The sequence below is a fragment of the Heliangelus exortis genome, chromosome 2, assembly GCF_036169615.1.
Source record: "Heliangelus exortis chromosome 2, bHelExo1.hap1, whole genome shotgun sequence".
In the NCBI taxonomy this organism is placed as follows: Eukaryota; Metazoa; Chordata; class Aves; order Apodiformes; family Trochilidae; genus Heliangelus; species Heliangelus exortis.
The window spans coordinates 103861803-103884110 of NC_092423.1; the positions used below are offsets into that span (position 1 = coordinate 103861803).

The 22308-nt window shown below is 46.2% G+C and overlaps 1 protein-coding gene across 2 annotated transcripts; it reads left to right on the forward strand.

Moving 5' to 3' along the window:
- The first annotated feature begins 118 nt into the window (after positions 1-118).
- Positions 119-22007, forward strand: GATA6 (GATA binding protein 6). Of its 2 annotated transcripts, none has more exons than XM_071737301.1 (7): positions 119-314; positions 1718-2649; positions 6470-6636; positions 9954-10079; positions 11547-11634; positions 11787-11893; positions 20331-22007. In XM_071737301.1, the coding sequence occupies exons 2-7, from the start codon at positions 1737-1739 to the stop codon at positions 20496-20498; spliced, it is 1569 nt and encodes a 522-aa protein (XP_071593402.1). In that variant the 5' UTR covers positions 119-314; positions 1718-1736; the 3' UTR covers positions 20499-22007. The 2 variants fall into 2 exon arrangements, with proteins under 2 accessions (XP_071593402.1, XP_071593403.1); XM_071737302.1 differs by lacking the exon at positions 119-314 and adding an exon at positions 442-576.
- The last annotated feature ends 301 nt before the right edge of the window (positions 22008-22308 follow it).

Below are 22308 nucleotides of genomic sequence, written 5' to 3' on the forward strand. Positions count from 1 at the left end.
ACTCGGCTTCCCTCCCCCCCATCCCCCCGCCTGTGCCCGCTCCCGCCCCCGTCGCGGCCGCGCTGCGGGCCGGCTGTCCGCAGGGACTGGCACCCCTGCGGAGCTCCGTGTTTGTTTAGGGCTCGCCGAGCCCAATCAGGGCCGGCTGCCTGCAGTTTTCCGGCAGAGCTGCGAGAGGCGCCTCCTCTCTCCTTTTTATACATGAGCCACCGGCAGCAGCCGCCGGACTCGTCGCCGCCGCTCGCCCCCACCGCTCCGGATTTATCGCCCGACGCGGCCCCGCGTCCCGGCCCCATGAGGGGCACCGGCAACAGGTTTGGCCCTTCGTTTCTCGTTTCCATACCCTTTTCTTCCTCCCACCACCGCTATTTCCCTCTTTCTTCCCCCCCCTCCCAACCCCGCCTCCTCTTCTGCTCCTGCCTCTCGGCCGCTCCGGGAGGCAAAGCGGCGGCGGCTGCGCCTGGCTGGGGGAGCCCCAGGGAGACTTTGTGGGCAAACATCCGATGCCGGTGCCTGGAGCCCTTATCTGCCGGAGCCTTATCTCCAGTTATCTCGCAGGAGGGAGACACGTATTTGGTGCCTATCTGCGAGGGGGCTCTGTGTGTGTGTGTGTGTGTGTGCTGTGTTCATGCGCCTATGATTATCTAGAGAGCCCCGAGGTGGGATGAGAGCCGAGAGCCTGGCCGCTCTTCTGCTGTCACTTCTCTGCGTCTCCTTTCGCTTTCTGCCCCTTCTCCCAGAAGTTGGGCAGCGGGAACTCTGAGTCTCTCTTTCTGTTTGTCCGGCCTCTCTCATGCTGGCGGATCCGGGATGTATCCGCTCTCGGCAGGGACCCCGGAGTCGCAGCTGGCTGCGGGATGGGTGCCATCCCCAAAAGCTGTGCTTGTGCTCGGGCTAGGAGCAGGCTCCCAGATAGGGCTGCCGGCTGGCACCGGCCCCTGCCCCAGCCCTCTCACAGCCCGGCACACGTCGGGGGCCCGGCCCGTGCGCATCTCCAGGCTCCCGGGTGCCTTTTCCTTCTCTCTTTCATGATCTTGGGCTGGAAATAAGCATACAAGCGGGGCGATGCGCGGAAAAGCTAACATCGCTCTCCGGAGAAGTAACCCCAAAGGGATCGTCTTACTAATTGTTTTCTCGGTGGAAACGAGTCAAATGACTCATTCATTGAAATAATCATAATAATAACAACAGTAGAGCCAAGGAAGGGGCTTTGGCACAGACCGGGAAAAGTGTCCTTTTTTCCCCCCTCTCCCGCCTCTCTCCCCGCGCCCTCCCGCCCACCTTCCCCTCTGATTGCTTCATGTGCCAGCCTGCAGCCCAAGATGCGGAGGGAGAGGGGAGCAGCCCAGCGGCAGTGCGGGGCCGAAGCCCGCAGCCCTGGCCCTGGGGGACCACTCTCCGCGGGGTGCTGTGCGGCCGCCGGCTCCCGGCCCGTGTTGACCTGGGCTGCCTGATCCCATTCCGCCGGGGCGAGGGACAACAGCGCCGAGGCGACATGACTGATTAAGCGCTCAGAGGGTCCAGATAAGGCCCTGATGAATCTCATTAAGGGAGGGAGTCGGGCTGTCCTGTTTGCTAACTTTGTTATTATTATTTCTCTCACCCCCCCTACCCCCCTTCCCTGCTCTTTTGTGTCCTCCCTCCCCGCCCTGCCCTGAGGACCCCCCCTCCACTCCTCCTCCTCTTCCCCTCCTCCCCCTTCCCCATCCACACCCAGCGGCTAGAAGGGGACCTGGATGGCCGTGGCTGAAGGCGGCTGGTGCGCGGTGAAGCGGTGTGCTGCGGACGCCGGCGTTTCCTCCTGCCCCTTCGCGACAAGGGAGCCCGGCCCGTCTCCTCCTTCGCCTTCTACCTCCTCCTCTTCCTCCGGCGTCTCCCAGAACGAGCGCGGCTCCTCCAAGACTCCTCTGCCGGAGCCCGACGGCAGCCACCGGCCGGCCCCGCCGCCGCCCCCCGCCATCGAGGGCAGGTCGCTGCTCGCCCCCTACGTGCACTTCGGGGCCCCCCACCCCTCCGGCCTGACCAGCTGGGAGGACATTCTGCTCTTCGCGGATTTAGACCAAACCAACAAGCTGATCTGGTCCAGTCGCGGTTCCAAGCTGAGCGCCCTCGGCGCCGAGCAGCCGGAGGAGATGTACCAGACCCTGGCCATCTCGGCCGCCCAGGGCCCTACACATTACGACGGATCTCCGGGCAGCTTCATGCACTCCACGCCTAGCTCGCCCGTATACGTGCCCACCACCCGCGTGGGCTCCATGCTGCCCACCCTACCCTACCTGCAGGGCAGCGGGGCGGCCCAGCCCAGCCACCCGGGAGGCAGCCACGCCGTCTGGTCCCAGCCGGCCGCGGAGAGCCCCTCGTACAGCACCGGCGGCGGCTCCCACCCCTCAGGCCGCTTCCCCTACTCCCCGAGCCCTCCGGTGGCCAACGGGGCTTCCCGGGAGCCCAGCGCCTACAGCAACAGCCTGGGAGCCAGGGACCAATACAGCCCCTTGGCCCGGCCACTCAACGGCTCCTACCCGGGGCCCTACACGTCCTATGTGGGGCCGCAGCTCACCCCTGCCTGGCCCACAGCGCCCTTCGAGAACTCCATGCTGCACTGCCTCCAGGGACGGGCCGCCCCCATCCCCGTCCGGGCACCCAGCGCAGGTAAGACCCGCCGCCGGGAGCGCGGGGGGGCGGGCAGGACAGGACAGGGCAGGGCAGGGTGGGCAGGGCAGGGCAGGGAAGAGAAGGGAAGACGGCCGCGGCATGCCGGGGATACCCGCTGGCGAGGCCCCGGGGTACAGAGGGAGTGCAGGGAGGCGGTGGCCGGGCTGCCCCCGTGCGGGGTTCCCTGGCCGGATGGTGCGGTGCGACCCGTGACAGGACTGCAGTCCCGGGACAGTGGCTTTTACTTTCTGGAGCGGAGGTGGCTCTCGTCGTTTGCGTTGGGTTTGGAGAATGCAGAATTAAGAAAGAAAAAAAAAAAAAAAAAAAAAAAAAAGAAAAAAAAGAAAAAAAAAGGTAAAAAATAACCAACCAACCATACAAAAAAATTGGGGTTGCAAAGCCGTCGTTCCCCAAAACGAATCGCCGGGTGTAATCTTAGCTTTTAGGTTTCTGAACTTTTCTGATAAACGCAACAATATGAAAAAAAAAACAAAACCAAAACCAACCAAACAAAACCCCACAAATTCACAGTGAATTAAACTTTCCTGTAATGTAGAGGAAAAATTCAGGGGCTCGCTCAGCCTATTCTGCATAATTTCAACTACAATCCACTTCGCTGCTTCGTTAAACTAGAAAAGCAGCAAAGAAGAAACTGATATGAACGAGAAGCCCCGTTTGTAAATTGGTCTTAAAATATGACACCTCCTGATGGGATTTTACTTTCGCTTCTGAGGTTTTCTGTCTTGTTCTTTTTAGTTAAGAAAATTTTCGGTGTCATTAAACTAATCGTAGAAGTGGAGGCTGAGTTGCAATGTTGTAGTCAGAGATAGAAAGATTAACGATTACTGCAGTCTCTTCAGCTTTAGAATATGTGTACGTTTATATAAATACAGATGTATAGAGATGTGTGTATGTCTATATATATTTATAGATGTATTTACATATGTTTATATATATTTATGTATATATGCGTCTGTATACATACACGCACACACACATTTGATAAGCATTTGCTTTAATCATAAGCTACCCACCAGGCACTGTGATTTTCTCTGCCAGTGCTGTATTGCAGAAAATTACTAGATGGCTTTCCATCTTTCTATAGGGGTATACACGGTGCTTCTCGTCTCTCTTGGTGGCACTCAGTGGATCTAGCATTTTAAACTTCCCTCTTGGTATTCACTAATATGACAGAGAAGAAGACTCTGGTGGTAGTGGTGGTGGTAGAAAAAAACCGAGAATCTGTGTCTTGGGGACACAGAAAAATTGAGCTTTTTAATCAGTCTCCAAAAGTTGCAGTGTAAACTAGGTGATGCATGAAAACAGAAAAAAACATCTTGTTTGTTTCTTTTTTTTCTTTTTTTTTTTTTTTTTTTTTTTTCTTTCTTTCTTTCTTTCTTTTTTTAATCTTTATTTTGTTTTTTTCTTTGTTATGCTTTGTGGTTGGTTTTGTGGGTTTTGGTTTGTTTTTGTTTTTTTTTTTAAGGGGAGAGAGGGTGTTTCAGAATTTTGCAGAAAGGAGAGGAGAGGGGCTGGAGAGAAGGGGCAGAGGAGGGAAGGAGCAGGGGCAGGAGTGCCAAGCCAGCCGAGGACAGGCACGGCGTATTTCCCGGCTCCGGGGAGGGGGTGGTTCTCTGGGCGTCCTTGGGTCTCTAGAACCGGTCCCGTTCGCTCCCCGCGGGGCCGCTGAGCCCCGGCCCGTCTGGGAAGGGGCAAGCAGGGCAAGCAGAGAAGGCAGCGCAGGAAGCAGCGGGAAGCGCAGGCCCTGGGCAGCCTCTGCACAAGGACTACTTCCTCACTTTTTCCTGGACAGTGTCTCCGGCCCCCGCAGCTGGGAACCGGAGGGATGGAGGTTTAGGCTGTCGGCGAGGGGAAGGGTGAGTACCGGGGACGCCGCGTCGCGTTGGAGCTCCAGGGCCACGCGAGTTTTCTGCTCCTGCATGACACATGCTGAAGCTACGCGTGTCCCCGGCTCAAAGAGTAGAGTGAAGCGGCCAGGAAAATTGTAGCTGCAATATATTTTTTACAGCTTAATATTAGGCAGTTAGATACAGCCCCTCTTAACGTTACTCGTAGGGTTACTAAAACAATGTGTAAAATTAGACCTTTGGTTTGCTTTCCTTGGAGATAAATCTATTTCTCAAATATAAAGGAAAAAAGTATTTTTAAATGCCCGAGAAATACTGCCATGACAGAATTTCTTTCCGCAGACACGAAGGTAATGATATAAAGTAAATATCTGAGACAAATAACCATTTAACTTCCAGCGCCCTTGAAGCCTTAGGCATTTTACTGATTACAGTCTTCAATGGTGCTTTTAGTGCAAAGATTAATAAATCTTAGCGATGTGCTAAGAGCTGCAAACTGACAATGTTAGATTGAACTGTGCTCTCTGGTCAGTGTGCCGGGTCCTGTTTAAGTCCTAATCTGCAAACGAAGGGAAGAGAGAAATATATTTCAATGGGTGCTGGTCAGAAGGCCGTTTCTTTCTCAGCTCAGTGCCCTCCGTGTCATCGCAGCCTTCTCTCCAAACCTTCCTGACGTTTACAAGCTCCCTTTCGCTTTACTGCGCAAAGCTATTAAGCGAAACTTAGGAGAATAACCCAGTGATGAATTAAGGCAGATAGACAGAGAGATCAAAAAAATCAGTGACGAAGCTAAGAGTCTGAAACAGACTTTCCCAGCCTCATCTCGAAAGCCACTGCAGAAATCCAAACACTCTCCTTTATTATTTCTGCACAACGCAGCACGGTATATCGTAAAATATTATTTTTCCCGAAATATGGAGAGGTGAAACAGAACAAGACTATAGCGATTCTCAGGAGTCAAGATGTTTGCTTCTATAGTTGGGTTCTCTTCATTTTTTTGCCGTGCTTTTAGACCCTTTCCCCCCAGTGTTCAATAACTATGGGAGCAGGAGGCAGAAGCAGCATATTTTTCCATTTCCTCGAGGCGAACTGTTCGCTCCTCGTCCCTGCCTTGGCACACCTGAGTCTCAAACGCTGTCCCTAAATTTGAAGTTTTTACTAGTTGGGAGGCTTTTAAAATTAAACTGAGGCTCCAAACCGCTTGCCCAGCCTAGATCCGGGGGTAATATTTGGGGAAACCACCTCTCCTTGTATGTAGAGTGGGCTTTGGAAGTGGGATACTCTGGCAGGCACCTAACTCCCCCTCGCCCCTCTAAAGAGCCAAGAGCACCCACCTCTCCTCCCAGTGGGCACCACGACTGGGGCTTCACCCCTCGAGAGGCCCCCGAGAAGCTCCAGCCGGATTTCCGACGTGAGTGGGGAGCTGCCGGGGAACGCCGCTCCCTCTGCCCGGTGCCCCCCTATCCCGTTCCGGGGAGCTCCGGCTCCCTTCCGCTCTCTAAAGCAAAGGCTGCACCGGGGCCGGCAGCAAGCCTGGTGTTGCTAAAGATTTCATTTACTTTAATATAATTTTATTATTTATTTATTAAATTATGATTTAAAAAAACAAAACAAAAACCAACCAACCAACAACAACAACAACACAAAAAAAAAAAACAACAACGCAACCCCCCAAAAACCGAACAAAAAAAACCCCAAACAAAAGCAAAACAAAAAAATCCAACCAAATAAAACAAAATCAAACCAAAACCACAAACCACCGCATGGCTGCGACCACTGCCCGGGAATTGCTTTCCCGAAGTTTGAACTGCGCAGATTTCTTGCTCGCCTGGGGCCCGTCTCCCGGCGCGGCGGGGCCGGGGCAGCGCTCCGCGGGGCTCCGCCGGGTTCCGCGCCTGCATGCCGCCGTGCCCCACCACCTCTCCCCTCTGCTCTCCTCCCCTTCTTAGAGCTGCTGGAAGACCTGTCCGAAAGCCGGGAATGCGTCAACTGCGGCTCCATCCAGACCCCGCTATGGAGAAGGGACGGCACCGGCAACTACCTGTGCAACGCCTGCGGGCTCTACACCAAAATGAACGGGCTCAGCCGGCCCCTCATCAAACCCCAGAAGAGAGTGGTGAGTGGGGATGGAGGAGAGGGGGGGGAACAGAAGAGCTGAGCCCTGAGGGGACAGAAGAGCTGAGCCATGAGGGACCTTCGGTCAGTGCTAGCCAAAGGGAAAGCTGGGGCAATCAGGGCATGTTGGCCTGGTGGTCCCCCAGATGCAGAACCCAAGAGGGGCTCCTAACCAGGTTTGCAAGCCAGAGATGTCAGGGGGTTGGTAACAGGGCTGGTAGCCACCTGGGCACCTCTTCAGGCCCACCTCCAGGCCCTAGACTGGCAAAATCATCCTCTGTGGGTGAGCTGCACACCAGGCACAGAAGAGCCTGGCCTTTTGAGCTGACAGACTTCACCAGTGAGGGGGAAGAAATTTGTGCTGCTGATGTTGGACATTTCCAACAGAACAAAAAAAGAAAGAAAAAAAAAATCAAGGTTGGAAAGTGTTTGTTCAGAGGGTTAGGAATTTCTCCAGACCTGCTTTGTTTGCTGAGAGCTCGATCCTTGGGAATGTAAGCAAGTTTTGTATATAATTCAAAGAAAACCAATTGTTTAAACAATGATAATAGCCTTTGTTTTGTTTTACTCCTAAGAAATGAGCGGCAATTTTTCTAAAAATATACTCCTAAAACTAGGGGGGAAATAAATAGTACAAACCAGAACCCCTGTTTATAACTCAGGCTGGCACTGAATAGGCAAGGAGAAAATTTAACAAGTGGAAACTGCGCATTATGTTTAGCAAATCTGGGTGGAGGTCAGCAGGGAGAAAGAATATGCTCTTCAGTAATGGCTGTTACTGAGCGAGCCACAATAAATCACCCCGATATAATCCGAACTGATGTTTGGACCCTTGTGTATGGAGACAGTGGATCAAACCCACCAGCCTTTCAAGCCCCTTTCAGTCATGCCAGCTGCTTCACTCCATGCCTGTTTTCCTAGTGTTCAAACACATCCCATTCTCTATTTCACAATTTAATGCCCTTACAGGAGGGGAGAGGGAGGAGCAAAAAACAAATACAAAATGATCAGAGCAGACAATAAGTGCTCCCGGAACCAAACCCACCTTTGCTTAAAGACCTTTCTTTAAGCCAAAGAGTTAATTTAACTTTCACCCAGAGGTTCATTACTGCTGGGTACCCATTTTTTTCTAGCTGGTAATCCACAAACTTTCATGCCACAGGGTGTTATCTCAGAGGAACGCAGCAGACGGAGCAGATCTGCTGCTTGTCTGAAGTGTCAGAGCTTGACTGGCTGTGGCACCTTGGCCCAAAGCAGATTGCAAGTAGCTGATACCCGGCTCTGACGTTTCTTTCCTTTTTTTTTTTTTTTGGAAGGAGGGGTGGGGGTGAGGAGACTGTAGCAGTCAAACCGCAGCCCGATTTGAGCCTGACACCTCAGTGAAATAACTCTGAAATAGTTCTGTGTAACAATCACTACCGAGTACCCTGGCCATAACTATAAATCAACCGTGACTCTGTGTTCATACAGTTGGAAATATGTAGGTGAGAAAGGAAAATGTTTTGAAAATGCTAAACATGTTTAGATTGCTCCAAAGTTTCTGATAAAATTCCTGCAGCTGAAAAGTCATTTTAGCTTCAAAACATGCCAAAACCTCCTCAATTTGTTTAGATATGGGAATGAGCAAAAGCTATTGAAATAAAATATATGAAGATTTATACCAGACTGCATACAAAAGATGGAAAGAGTTAACAAAAAGAGTGAACTATCTGACAGCATTTCACTTGCAAAGAAACAAAACAAAAACAAAGAATATGTGTTAAGACCAGCATTTTTTTTTTTTTTAACCTCAAAACTTGCACTAAATCAATGAGTGCAGCTTGGACCCTGTGTGCATAAGTATTTAATACCAAGTTCAGAAATTCTTTTTTTCATGAGGTCTGCATTTTTAAGATTCAAAGTGTATGTGTACTTCAGCCTATGCTACACTTGGCTTTTTTTTTTTTTTTTTTTTAATGGAATTAATAATGTATTACTGATTTAAAGTTACAAAATTAGGATTTAGTCCGGACTTCTTTCTGAGCTCCAGCATAAGACAATAGCTTTCTGCTAAAGAAACTCAGGCAGATAAAATTCAAGAAACTCAGTTATCACACTGGAATATTCTTCATTCTCAAAGCATTTTCATCAGTTTCCCAAGTGGCAGGCAGCTTCGTGGTATCAAAGGTGACCGAGTTACGTCTAACAAACCAGCACTAAATGAGTCAAGAGGAAGGGCATTGTACCCTTAAGTTAGTAATTTCTGTTATGGGTGCTTTATAGTCAGAAGAAGATTAATGCAATCCTCTAAAACTGACTTCTCCATGTAAACTTGTTCAGCTGCCAGACACAGAGCTAGGCATAGCTTTTTTTTTTTTTTTTTTTTTTTTTGACAATGTGATACTTTGAAAAAGAGTAGATTTATGATGTAGCTGGAATTCTTCGCTTGTGATGAACGTAAAAGAGATCACTTGTTACAGGGACTTTTATAACCCATTCACCTTCATTGCACATGTTTATGAGGACTGCCTTCACTTATGATATACAGCCTGCAGCCATAAAGCTTCAGGTTATACGGTTATTTCTGATACAAGGTTGCTTCATCTTGGCTCCAAACTCCACGGAAGAGTGTCATAAATGGCTTGTTTGCATTGGGGACCTTGTTGTCACCCACCAGCTTTTCTGCTGGCTGAGGGGAAGCTCTGTTCTGCAAAATGCTCTCCAGAGGCACGTTGTTTTTTGCAGGAGGATAAAATGGGCAATGATAAAAACATCCTTTTATAAAGGTGTGGCTGTTGTGTGTGTTGCCCACTGGCACCCAGTAAAGTTTATTTTCCTCAGCTGTGGTGCCACTGAGGGAAGGTGATTAAAGAGGCTGCTTTTTGGCTGAGATGGGAGCATTGGTGGCAGGTTCAGAGCTGTCTCTTTGCCCACCGCACACGGAAGAGGGTGTGGAATTGCTGGAAATGTGGCATGGGAGTGACGTGCCTTCTCCTCAGCTGGATGGAGCTGTACTGGAGATGGTTCCTAGCTGTCTTGCTGGAGAAAGAGCCAGTGTCTGGCGGTGTGAACAGAGGTGCTGGGTCAGCAGCTCCCAAAATGGGAATTTTGCCTTTGCCATATGCTGCAGTCTCGCACTGCCTCTTCACATCAGCTTTCCGGACTCCGAAGTGAAGATAATCTTTTTCTAATTCTGACAGCGTCTGATAGATGTTATAAAAAACCCTCCTACCATCCCTGCTGCATGTTAAAGTACTTTTTATAAACCGTAAAGACATAAATCACTTGCTCATGCCCAGCTGCTTATGCCCATGTTTTTTTGCCTCCGTTTGCCTCTAGCCCTCGTCCCGGCGTCTGGGCTTGTCCTGTGCCAATTGCCACACCACGACCACCACCCTGTGGCGCAGGAATGCCGAGGGAGAGCCCGTCTGCAATGCCTGTGGCCTCTACATGAAGCTCCACGGGGTAAGTACCTGCTTTGCTGTGGGATAATCCCTTCTGGCTTTTGGGATGCCTTCGGGAAAGGGCTGATTGATCCTCCCGCTTGCAAGGCACCCAGAGGCTCTGGGGAGGTGGCATCAGGGTTCTGAAAGTCAGGGCAATGTTTGTGCTGATGCTAAAGGTCTTGCTACATGTTTTGGAACACTGAGTTTAAACAACAAAAAAAAAAAAAGGATAAAAGGCCTGAAAAGTGCTTGGCATTAAAAAATGGTTATACCGATTTAGCAACTTATGGTTTTGACAAGTTACGTGTTTGCTGTCATAACTCTTCTAGACAGATTTGTACAAATAAATCACCTTTTCTGTGTGGCAGAAGTCTTTCTGTCACCAGGATTTAAACCAGCTATTCAATGGGGGGGGGGGGGGGGAGGGGGGAAATCCTAGACCTTTAATAAGAAAGTTTTTCATCAACAGACACAGCTATGCCAGCAAAAATTTAAATGCAATTCAAGCCATTGCTATGCCAGCAAAATTTTAAATGTCATCCCACCCTTTGCTACGAAATAATAGAGGAAGAAAATAGCTGTATCGTGAATGTGCTGGAGTATGTTTTGGGTGAAACTTGGAGCCTGTTATGACCCTGTGGGTTAAATCACAGTCAAGCACAAGTGTTTGAAGAATGAGGGCATTAGAAACTTCTTCTAGTCCTCAAGGAAAAAGTAAATTATATCACAGGTTTAAACATTATAATAATAACAATCATGCGCCTGAATTGCCTTTTCCCAAATTCATGTGCTAATTATGCTAAAATACATGTTAAATCAATGTTTTCTGATTAATGATTATCATTGTGATGAGACAGAACACAAGGGTGATTTTTGAGCACATTTTTCCTGTAAATATAAATTGGGATACTGTAAAGATGTATCCTGAACAGAACTGCTTATAAGAACAAATGCTAAACTGAGTGTGGCCTAAAGCTACAGTTTTAAGACACTTACTGGCAATGATCTGGTTTGTGTAGCTGGTCCAGAGGAAGCAGAGTGTTTTTTCTCCTCATGCATTCTGTCTTTCCAGAACTAGCCACTGGAGATAGTCCTTACTGACAGACTAGAATAAGGAGTCAGGGATCAGATACACCTCATCCAATTTAATTTCCTATGACCAACAATGCTATTTTTCCCTAAAAATGTGCTGTTTATCTGTGGACTGTCTGAGGTCTTAGTAAAACTGTTTTGGTCACATAAAGGAAAAGGTTTCCCTGCTAACTTTATTCAGATAAAACTCCCCTTGAAACAATTAATTGATTTGCCCAAATAAAATGCAAAGGTGTTTTGGAATCATTGCCATGACGCTGGAAAAATTGATTAGCTATACATGACTTCAACAGGCATTTTAGACATCGCTGTTTAACGGTGTAGTGTATTTTTATTTTTGGCTTTAGACCTTATATACAACTGTATGATCAGTGTGGAAATTTAATTTTTTCAGGTTCCCCGACCTCTTGCTATGAAAAAAGAAGGAATTCAGACCAGGAAGCGAAAACCTAAGAACATAAATAAGTCAAAGGCATGCTCTGGTAAATACAAAAAAAGATAAGACTGTTGAGTTGCAATAGTTTGGGGTTTTGGTTTTTGTGGTTTTTTTGTTTTTTTTTTTGGTTGGTTGGTTTTTGTTTTTTTTCCCTGGCTAGAAAATATTTGGTTTTAATGCCAATTCCTGATTTTTCAGGTAACAGTACTACTGCAGTTCCTATGACTCCAACATCCACGTCTTCTACTAACTCGGACGACTGCAGCAAAACGGCTTCTCCCAGCACACAGCCTGCAGCCTCCGGGGTAAGCCATAAGCTGATGTCTGTGTCTGGAAGCAGTGATCACTGTGCAGTGTTATCGCAGCTTTTATCTTATCTAGCAGAACAATAATCTAAACAAACTTTCCAGTTTTGTTAGCTGATACTGGAACAGGATTTTCAGAGGATATTACATATCGTCGTAAACAGAACGACAAGCTGAAATACTTCACGAAGTACTTCACTTGATATAATTAAGATCTATATAATTTTTAATAGTAAGGTAACCACAGCTTAGCCATGTTGTTCTGAAATGTTCAGGTTGTTCCATTTCAAAGGTTTTCTTTTGGAGCAAAGACAACAAATCATGCCCAAATAATTATTTCAAGAAAAAAAGGGGTATGTATTCTATGTATTCTTTTTTTTTTTTTTCTGAAAAGATCTGATGAGAATTTATGATTCAAGGCACTGCTGCTCTCACCTTTTCCAAAGCTGTTTAATATATATGTGCATTTTTATGCATTATCCCAAATGATAGGCAAGGCCCAGGAAAACATTATCCCGCTGTAAGGAAGGAAGCATAAAGACTTTTTTAAAAAAAATAAGACGAGCACTTAAACATCAATTCAGAACCAACTGAAACCAGGCTGGGGACCCCTGCTGATTGCAGTGTGTAGAGGATCAGCCTTCAGGGGCCAGATGCTCAGCATCTGCCAGCACCAAGCTCCAGAGGAGCACCAGAGGAGTGCTGATCATCCCTTGCTTTAGTTTTGATCCTTATTTTACATCATATGCTCAAACCATTTCAAACTTCCTTTCTTCACTCAGTTAGCATGTGTGATAACAAATACTACTGCTAAAGTTGTAAAGCTTAATGTAGATTAATTTCTAACCCCTTGGTTATACATATCCATATCCACACTCACTCCTTGGGCCTTCTGTATCCTTTAATCTGCCACATCATTTCTTTGAAAAGTTTTCCTTATGTGGCTTTCTCTACTCCTTTATTAATAAAAAGAAGACATTGTTTATAATAGGTATTTTTCAATATGTCTCGGCATTCCCACATCCAGATTCCTTTCAATAGTATAATTCCTGATGTACAAAGTTTCATTGTACAAACGGAAGAAAAAAAACATTTCTAGCAAATTCAATTGTTCGTGGACTGACAGGGCCACCCAGTTTCAGAGGCACTGGCTTTTGGGTTTGGACCCTGCCAGACAAGAATATTACTAAAAGGGTTCATCTTTGACATGAGAAAAGCCTGTCAGTCCAAAAAAATAAACAGATCACATCAAAAAAAGAGAAACACTAACCAAAAAGTGAACCATTACAGGGTTTCAGGCTCCCCCCAGTGAACTACTATGCACTGGTTTTGGCTCTCTCTGAATATCTGCAAAAGAAAATATGCAGCCAAATTTTCCTTCAGTTTTCCTTACATTGCCTTAAGCAGGATTACCGAACCTGAGGAATGTTGTGAAATGTATGTAACGGGTAGAATTAGAAGCACAGCCCCAGCTGGGGCAGCACAAACATGTGCTGCTCGGGGAAGGGGAGCACAAATAGAGAAGATCCCATTTCCTCCATCCTGTTGCCTTCTGGGCTGGCTAAAGCCTGCTGCCTCTCTGTAGCCCTTCTCCAGAGGACAGTGCATCAAACCTGTTTATTAATAATCTTTATGTCACAGTTTTAATAGTACCATTTGTAATGCAGTTTTGCCAGGTTGAGGGGCTGTTAGCAACTAAGAGCAATTCCCAGGCCCCCCCGAGACTGCTCGTAATTGCACGAGGGCATTCCCTCAGTGCCAGGACCTCAGTTATCCCTGATTTTTCCCTAGCAGATCAGGCTGGGAAAGGACGCTTGCATGAGGGTTGGGGAAATCTGTCTCCTTGAATAAAGCAGGCAGCATGGTAACATCTGAAGAACCTTTTCCCCCTGACAATTCGATCAGATGTGCCCTACAAATGCAAAGCACTTGCAAATTAGTTCTCATGAAAAATTTCAGTGGAAGGAAGTGATGGAGAGAGGCTGTGAAAGCACAAATGCGGGGACATTTCAGCAGTAAGCAGATTAAGGGGTGTCCCCTTGACTCCCCCCCACCCTCTGTGAAGAGCTAGTGGTCTCCCACCCCTGCACCCCAGCCTCATATATATGTAAATGAGGGTGGGATTTGAAGGGGAGCAGTTGTCAGGACTTGTCATAGGTATGGCCACATCCTTCCCTCAGGCTCCAAGCTTGGTCAAAGCATCAGCAACTCAGTGGGATGAGAACGGGGCAGACAAGGAGTTGGGAGCCTGAAGGATGAAAGCAGTACGTGGTGGCTGTTAAGACTGGCTCCTGTTGCCCCAGACATCATTTGGGAACATGATCACTATCTGCAAAAGACATGAAATAATTTCTTATGGGCCTAAATCCTGTGGGAGGGGCTGAGGCTCCTAAGGCCCATTGGACTTGTTGGCAGTGAAGGGATGTGGGCATTTTAAAGTAAAGCAGCCTGCAATCTGATCACATGCTGAAGCAAAGATACTTTATTAGCCTTCTGTTTTCCTTCATTATTTTTTTCCTTTTCTATTTGAGCTGACCCATTGATAGCCCAAAGGTTTGTGTTTATTCTTAGAACAGGCAATGGTTTTACACAGGGAGGGTAAACTTCTCCGGGCCATGTCAGGAGGGGAAAATACCCACAGATGGATGAATCCAGGCTCTGTAATCTTTGGTCACTTTAACAAGAATGGCACTGATTCCTGCCAGAGGTGCTGGTGACGTGTCTGAAACACGGGCACCTGCTGAAAGAGTGAACCTGGCTCATTCCCCGCGCGTTACACAACTGGCATGGCAACTTGTTTTTGTTTTGCTCTGTTTTTACTTCTCCAGCCCTTATCCTGTGAAGAGGGGAAAAATGCCAGTTTGACATTAGGCAGAGAAATTTGATGGTGTTTTAGAAACTGTTGTCTGAAATTCACAGTAATGCTGTTGCTAAATGAAATGGAGAGAACAAATTCCTCTACTGGTACAAAAGCAATTTATTATGCCTTTTATGGGAGGCTGCCAAGAGAGTTCCCAGTTATGTAGAAAGCTAATGGAAATGAAATTCAGCAGAATTCATTTGTGTCAGTACTATTCACTTTTTGCCCTACCTTTCTTTATCTCTTTTGAAGTAAAATAAAGAAGGGAGGGCAGAAAAAGAGAAGGGCAGCAATTACTCTTGGAAATATCTTTGAGACTATCCATTTCATGAAGGGAATCTTAAGTGATGCCAATTTTGAGATGAATTAGCAAAAACCTTAAATGTTGATTTTACATTCTAGCTGAAGTTTAAACATTTGAAAGATATGATTAATGAATTGTCACGGGTATAAAGTTGATTTCAAACATCCCAAAATGTAGAAGTGTTTGGATCAGAGATAATTCGTTGTCCGATTGTAAGGGGGCTACTTGCCAAATTCACATCTGGATCTGGGATTTCGGCCTATTTCTGTTTTCCTAAGCACTATAAGTACTGGGTGTCCCGTGTTACTAATATGGAAAAGATCCAGCTGTATGATATACGAAGTTGCCTTACATCCCCATAAAAAGAAGATTTGAAAGTTTCAGAGAGCCTGCATCTGCATCTATACCTGCTATCCCTTTGATGCTGCTGAAACTGTACAGAGAAAAGCTCCGCAGAATAATTTGCTAAATGGAGGGCATGGTCTGTAGCACACACCCATGCCTTTCAGTGCAGGGGCTCCAACTGGTGTAATTACCAGAAGGACTGTATTCCCTTATTAGGATAAAAGGCAGTATCAAAACTGCTGTAAAATCTGCTTTTTATGGCAGGACACGGAGGCTCCATGAGCCAGGGCTGATGTCAGTAGAGGCTCAGCAGCACCAGAGGAGCTCTTCTTTCAGAAGGCTCTACTGGCACCCTTTGCCTCCAGGTTGGAGCCTTCTCAGAAGGTCTGTAATCACACACCAAAGAATAACTTAGTCTTGGAGGTAAAACTGATACTTACCTTGGAGGTTTACCTGGAGAAGTGGTTCAGAACTGGCTTCAGTGTTGTAGGCTGGAAGGTGAAATGGCCTTGGCAGGCCATTCCTAAACTAGTAGGAAAAATGCAGTTCCAACTGTTCCCAAAGTGCCTGGCAATGTGGGGTGAATTGTTTGAATAGCTTCTCCTGGATTTGCTTTCTTTTGTTTTCAGAAGAGGGTTCCTGAGATGGTTAGAGATGGTGTTCCTCACTACTTTTTAGGCAGCAGTTTGGTGGGACATTCATGCATTCAATAGGGAATTTGTCTCCATACAACATATCCCATAGTCTGGATGAACCCAGAGACTCAATCTCTTAAAAAAAAATCTCCTAGCCACCTGGATACTGGAAAGTTGAATGCCTGAGGGTCCTTGACACTATCTGATGATAAAATTTCATGTGATACAGAACAATTTCATAGCTGTTGGGACGGGGCTTCCATGAGAAGGCTCACTAGCATGGTTGTTAGGACTTTCACCTGGAAAATGGGAACACGGTGCCTCAGTCCTGGTATGAGTAAATATTTATCTAAACCAGGTGGAATAAGATCAACAGGAGGCACGGGGAACATGGCAACCTAAAATACTAAATAGGCTGGTAGTCAAGGTATTATGCTGGGAGATTTGATACTCCAGTTCATCTTCTCTTGGCTTCCTACCTCTTCTGGACAAAATAAGATGCTGCTTTCTTCTCCCCAGTCAGTTTCATACATTCAGTCATTCATTATCTTTGCTCCGTGTACACGCTATCTGAAAAAGAGCATTTCATCAAACGGAATGAAGCAATCCAGCTTTTTTATTTCAGTGGGAAAAACAAAGGAAAAAGAGTGGTTTTGGTTCTACCCAAAACTTCTATGTGCGTATGGACACATATTTTGCTTGGTTTTGTTTTATTGCCAAAGCAATAAGACCAATTACTCACACAGCCCTCGACAGCAGTGGAGTCATCAGTTTTCCCAAGCCACATTGGAAGTTGTCTCCCTTAGGAAATTAATGAAGTATTAACCACAGATTTATGCTGCTATAATACAAAGGAGAGATTAGAAGATATGTAAACTTACATGTCTGCAATATAAACTAAAGGATCAATTGGACTAGCAAAAAATTACAACTTTGCGTAGTAAGAGGGTCACTAAAGCAGAAATAAAAAGCTGTGGTTTTGCAGTGCTGAGACTTGCTCTTCAGAAACCAGGGAGCGATAGTATTGGAAGAAAATGCTCTTGGTGGGAACAGCAATTACTGCAGGGATGATGAGGCTGGAAAATTAAGGAGTCTGCCACAGTGTTCCGCAATACATTGCGTGCAAAAGAAGATTTTGCAAGTGTATTTCATCCAACGATTATTATTTAATTTTTTAAAATAATTTAAGTAATTTACTGTTACCATTTAAATGTAGTGAAACTGAGCTATGCTAACCAAAGAGGAAGAGAGTATTGGCAGAGACTCAGTTTATTACAGACCTAGTTTAATGTCCAAAATTCATGGAGCATTTTGAACCTGTGGAGCAGATGGAGCAAAGGTCTGTCTGACAGAGCAAAGGTCTAGACCAAGGCCCTTCACCACTCACTCCAGCTGTAAGCACAACTCTTTGCCCAGAGCTTTTGCCTCTCAGCTGCAGAAGTGTTGGGGGAAGTGCTAGGGGAGTGTCTGTCCCCTCTCCCCACTCTCCCTGGAAGGCAGACAGTGCAGGAAGAAGTGGGTGGAAGAAAGAAGTTCTTCAGCCAGAGATGCTGGTTCTGTTCCCCAGGTGCTGGCCAGCACAGGCTGTGCAGCCTGGTTTTGATCTGGGCCAGCTTTATTTGGGGTGAGCTTGTCTCTGGGGTGCTGCAGGCAGGGTTGGTTAAGATATTGGTGTCTGAGTCCTTCTGTGTCTCTGGCTGAGATCTTCCTCTGAACATGGTGGGCAAGTCTACAGAAAGGCTTCTTCTGATCCAGACAACCTGCCTGGGGGCTTCCCCATGACCAGCTCCTGCTGGTTTGGGTAAAAAGAAGGGATCCTTAAACCATCTTTGCAGATACAAATGCAAGCTTCCTCTGTTTGTTTGGGAGGTCATCACTTCCCAACAGGCTTCATTCATGTTTTCCTCAGGAAGCTGAGCTTCAGGTGATTATCTCTCCTATTATCAGATTTCAGCAGTAAAAATAAATCCATTACCTTCTTATTGATAGAGCAAGCTGCTGTGAATTTGAAGAGCTGGTTGACTTCAGCAGCACTGTTTGGTTGGTTTATTCAAGCTGACAAATGTCCTCTAATGCCTAACTGAAGCTTCTGCCACCTTTCATTCCTCAGAGCTGGAGAAGGAGGAGCAGAGGTAGGGAGGCTTGGGAGCAGAGCTGTGATTCAGCCGCGTCCTTTTCATGAGCTGAAGTTTGTTTTCCATGTCTCACTTTGGGAGCTGCCCTAACTGCCTGGATTTGTCATGACATTACTGGGGTGGGGTTTCCAGGCCTGGAGGTCCTGCCCAGGTCCTGCCTGCCTCAGCTCAATGGAGCCAGGATCCGGCCTTGGTCAGGCAGGGTTGGGTGGGCAGTCTTCAAACAGGACATGCCTTGTGTCCTCCCTTCTGGGGTGCCCGAGGGAGGGGTAGCTGATAACCCTGCATGGAAACTGCAGGTCCCTGAGCCCCACCTTTGTAGGGTTGGATCAGGAAAAGAGTGAATTACACTTTCCAAGGCCGGAAAAAACAGGTAGTGATAAGATATTTGCCTACCGGAACGGCAGTGGCAAATATGGGCAAATGGGAACCTTTTAAAACAGCTCCTGGTATGTTTGATTCAAGTTGAGCAAACAGAGCTCAGCTCTAATTTAAACCCTTCTTCCACCTGGGGGAGGTTCAAGCTGTTAAAAGTCATGTCTTTTGTGCTAATAGGGGTCTCTCTAGTGTATGTGAAATTTTGTAAAAAACCTGTTTGAAAAACTAGGTTGGTGCAAGGCCAAATCTGGACACAAAGGTTAGCACAAAAACCTGATGTGTTGAATTCTCTGAGAACGCTCACAGGGAAAGAGGATGTGGAGATCTGTTGTCACTGACTGGCACTTGTGTATTTGAGAGAGAAATACAGCTTATTTCTTAGGGTGACAGATATTTTGTCTGGTTTTGGAGGCAAGCAGTTATTCCTTCCATCTCTGCGTTCCTGGGTAGTAACTGATGGAGTGGGATCCTGGTTGGTGACAGGGTGGAAGAATAGAGGCCATCTGACATTGTAATAAAAGCTGAAGAAAATATTGGAGTCTGCATTATTTCAGACACAAGTGACTGCTAGCAAGGAGGTATCTCTTTCAGAAGGGGAGGTTTTCCCTGGGTTAAGGATGGCAACAAAACCCCTGCACAGCACCATTTGGAAATTACCTTTGAATTAGTGAATTCTTGCTTTTCTTATGTCAGGACTGCTGGCTTGGCATGACTCCAGGAGAGCCAAGAGCTCTACTCTTGTAAAATTATTAAATACGTATATTTTTCACTTAAACAGCAGGAAAGGAGCCTCTGTACTTGCAGTTTAGGATGGGCTGTGGTGTTTTGTTTTGTTTTGAAGGAATCTCATCCAAAGACTATCCATTAAGAAGTAAATTAATGTTTTAAGGTTGACATATCCAAGAGCTGATTTTGCATGAAGTCAGCTCTTAAACATTTCCTTTATCAGGTGAAAATGTTGCCCCTTCTCTGTCTGGCACTGCAAATTTTTCCTCTTTAAGCGGATCTGCTCAGGCTCATGGAAAAAATGATTGTTTCTTTGTCTTTGCAGCTCTCCATTTCTCTGTTAAAATAAATGGACCAGTTCCAGCACGGTTCAGAGGTTCCTCTTTGTGCCTATCAGGGATCCCTTGCTTGCTGTCTTGTGTGTGTAGCTAGTGGAACAAAAAGGCTCCTGGTTCAAAGGCATAGTGTTTCTCCACTTGAAATGAAAAGAGCATCTCTTTTAGTGGCCAGTCTTATGGGGACAGAGTGGCTGTTCCTCATGTTTTGAAGGGTGAAGAACAACTCCAGGCATTTCAAGGTCTGAGGTGCCCAAAGAAGGCTGATTTTCAGGGAGTGCTTTACATCTGCTACTGGAGAATTGGCATGTATTAGGTTTCTCCCACTGGGGAAGAAAAGCTATAGGTGCCACCACTCCAGGACCCCATTTTTGGTGTTGGCATCTGTGTTTCTTCAGCAGGGGGCAGTGGGGCACACACGTGGTACTTTCCTCATCATGCTCTGATTTCCTGTTTTCTCTGCTCATCTCTCACTTTCTTTTCTGCCTTGTGGGAGGTGGCCATGTGCTGGTCTCCAAACACTTCCATCAGGGGGGCTGAACAAGCTGGCTGACCCTGAGACATTTATTTTTCAGTTCCAAGATTCCAGGCCACAGGGGCAAGCAGAGGGCACGTCCTGGTTTTCCACCAAAATCCCAGTTTGGCAGCTGTGCTTCAACTCTCATCCTGGTGCTCACACGTTCAGTGAAATCTCTCTTTGCTCTTCCCTCCCTCTCCAGGCGAGCTCATCAGTGATGTCCGGCCCAGGAGAGAGCACCAGTCCTGAAAGCAGCAACCTCAAGTATTCAGGTCAAGATGGGCTGTACACAGGAGTCAGCTTGACCTCCACGGCCGAAGTGACGGCATCCGTGAGACAGGATTCCTGGTGTGCCCTGGCTCTGGCATGACCTGGCACAAGGGAAGCTGGATCCCGGTGCTGCGTGGCAGCCCCTAGACATCCACGCATGGTTTCTTCTGTGGAGCAGTCATGGAGGCAACAAGAGTGCTGGCAAAGACCATCCCTCTGAAATTGTTCCTGTGCCTTGGCGGCAGAGGTGTTTTTCAGCCTCCGAAAGAGGCTCTGCCAAAACATCCAGTTCCTCATCTATGCAAGATAAATGTAGGGAAAGCAAATGCCCACTGGGGATAGATAATGCAGCCTTACAAAAAACAAAAAAAGAAAAAAAAGAAAAAAAAAAGAAAAAAAATGGAAAAAAAAAGAAGGAAAAAGAAAGAAAAAAAGAAAAAGAGATAAACCTATACCTATTGATAGATTCCAGAAATAAATCCTCGACTTCCCCAGCAGAGCTGCCTTTCTGATTGTATAGTTGTTTTCACTCTCTCATCGTCTTCTCTCCCAAGAATTTGGTGGAAAATCATCAGTATCAGGGAGAGAGTACCAAAGGCTTTAATTACTAGAGATGGTAAGATAACTTTTTAATGAGCATCAGAAGTGTGTACTGCTTGAGTCAGTATGGACATCTCACACTGAATATTTGACGTCTCTGTGCTTGCTGGTCCTCTCCTGCTGCATCCTCCACCTTCAACGTGCCTTGCTCTGCTCTCCAGAGCCCAGCTACATGCCTGGAAGAAATCATAACATTTGGTACAAGACTCACAAGGTCCAGCTGGTTAAGGAGACTTTGGGTTGGTTTTGTTTTGTTTTTTTTTGGTTTTTTTTTTTTTTTGGTTTAAAATATTTACTCACTTTGCAAGACTGCGACATAACTTTTAAAGTACACTGTGACTGAGGTTTATGAAAGTTCTTATTGTCTGGCTGAACTGTATAGAGTCAGTCTAAATTTGTAAACAGGGTAGCAATCAGATATTTTTCTTCCATATATACAATAATTTTTTTAAAGAAGTGCAATTTGCGTTGCAGCAATCAGTGTTAAATCATTTGCATAAGATTTAACAGCGGTTTTTATACGAATGAATGAATGTAAACATTTTAACTTAATGGTACGTAAATAATTTAAAAGAAAAACTTAACTAGGCATCCTTAGGCTTTTTAGTGCAACAAAAACCCATCCACTTTCTGTATTTCTAGTTGTTAAAGCAAGAGTTTCAAAGAACAAGCCTTCTCTCAGGAAATTGCCCTAGCCATTTTTGCTCAGAAGTGTTGTACAAAAATGCAAATGCATCCCCAGGGTTTTGGGGTTTTTTTTCCATTGAATAAGTATGTGCTGGAAAGAAACAAATAGCAATGAAACTTTACTACCTAACTGATACATATGTAAATACTCCATAAGATATTTAGGCATCTTGAAAATGTAGGATGCAATCTGTATAGTGTGACTGACACATAGTTAGGTTGGTTTCCATTGGCTTTTAAGTGGGATGTCATTTGGAAAGTTGTTTCATCAAAGCTTTACAAATAAAAGGGTATCATTTTGGGACTTTTTTTTTCCCCTGTACACCGTGCCTTCTCTTTTGTCTCCAACACAATTGTTATGCTACATTAAAAGCTATGGAAATGTACCTGATACAGACAGAGTTTCTGATGGCTCCAAGGAAGGTCTCCTGCTGAAGTGCCAGCTCTGTCTAGCTAAGGCTTTATTGCTTGTGGCTCTCCTGTAGCTCCCCTCACTATGCATTCTGATGGTTGTAAAACCAGGGCCTTGCTCCTACCAACGTTGACAGGCCCCTCATGGGCACGTGGAAGGTTTTTCTGATGAAAGCCTGGGGAACTGAACTCATGTTTTTTGAGTACTGTCA

Coding starts and splice junctions, on each gene's coding strand:
- GATA6 (XM_071737301.1), top strand. CDS start 1,737: ATGGCCGTGGCTGAAGGCGGCTGGTGCGCGGTGAAGCGGTGTGCTGCG. Junction 2,650..6,469: donor CGTCCGGGCACCCAGCGCAG/GTAAGACCCGCC, acceptor TCCCCTTCTTAG/AGCTGCTGGAAGACCTGTCC. Junction 11,635..11,786: donor TAAGTCAAAGGCATGCTCTG/GTAAATACAAAA, acceptor CTGATTTTTCAG/GTAACAGTACTACTGCAGTT.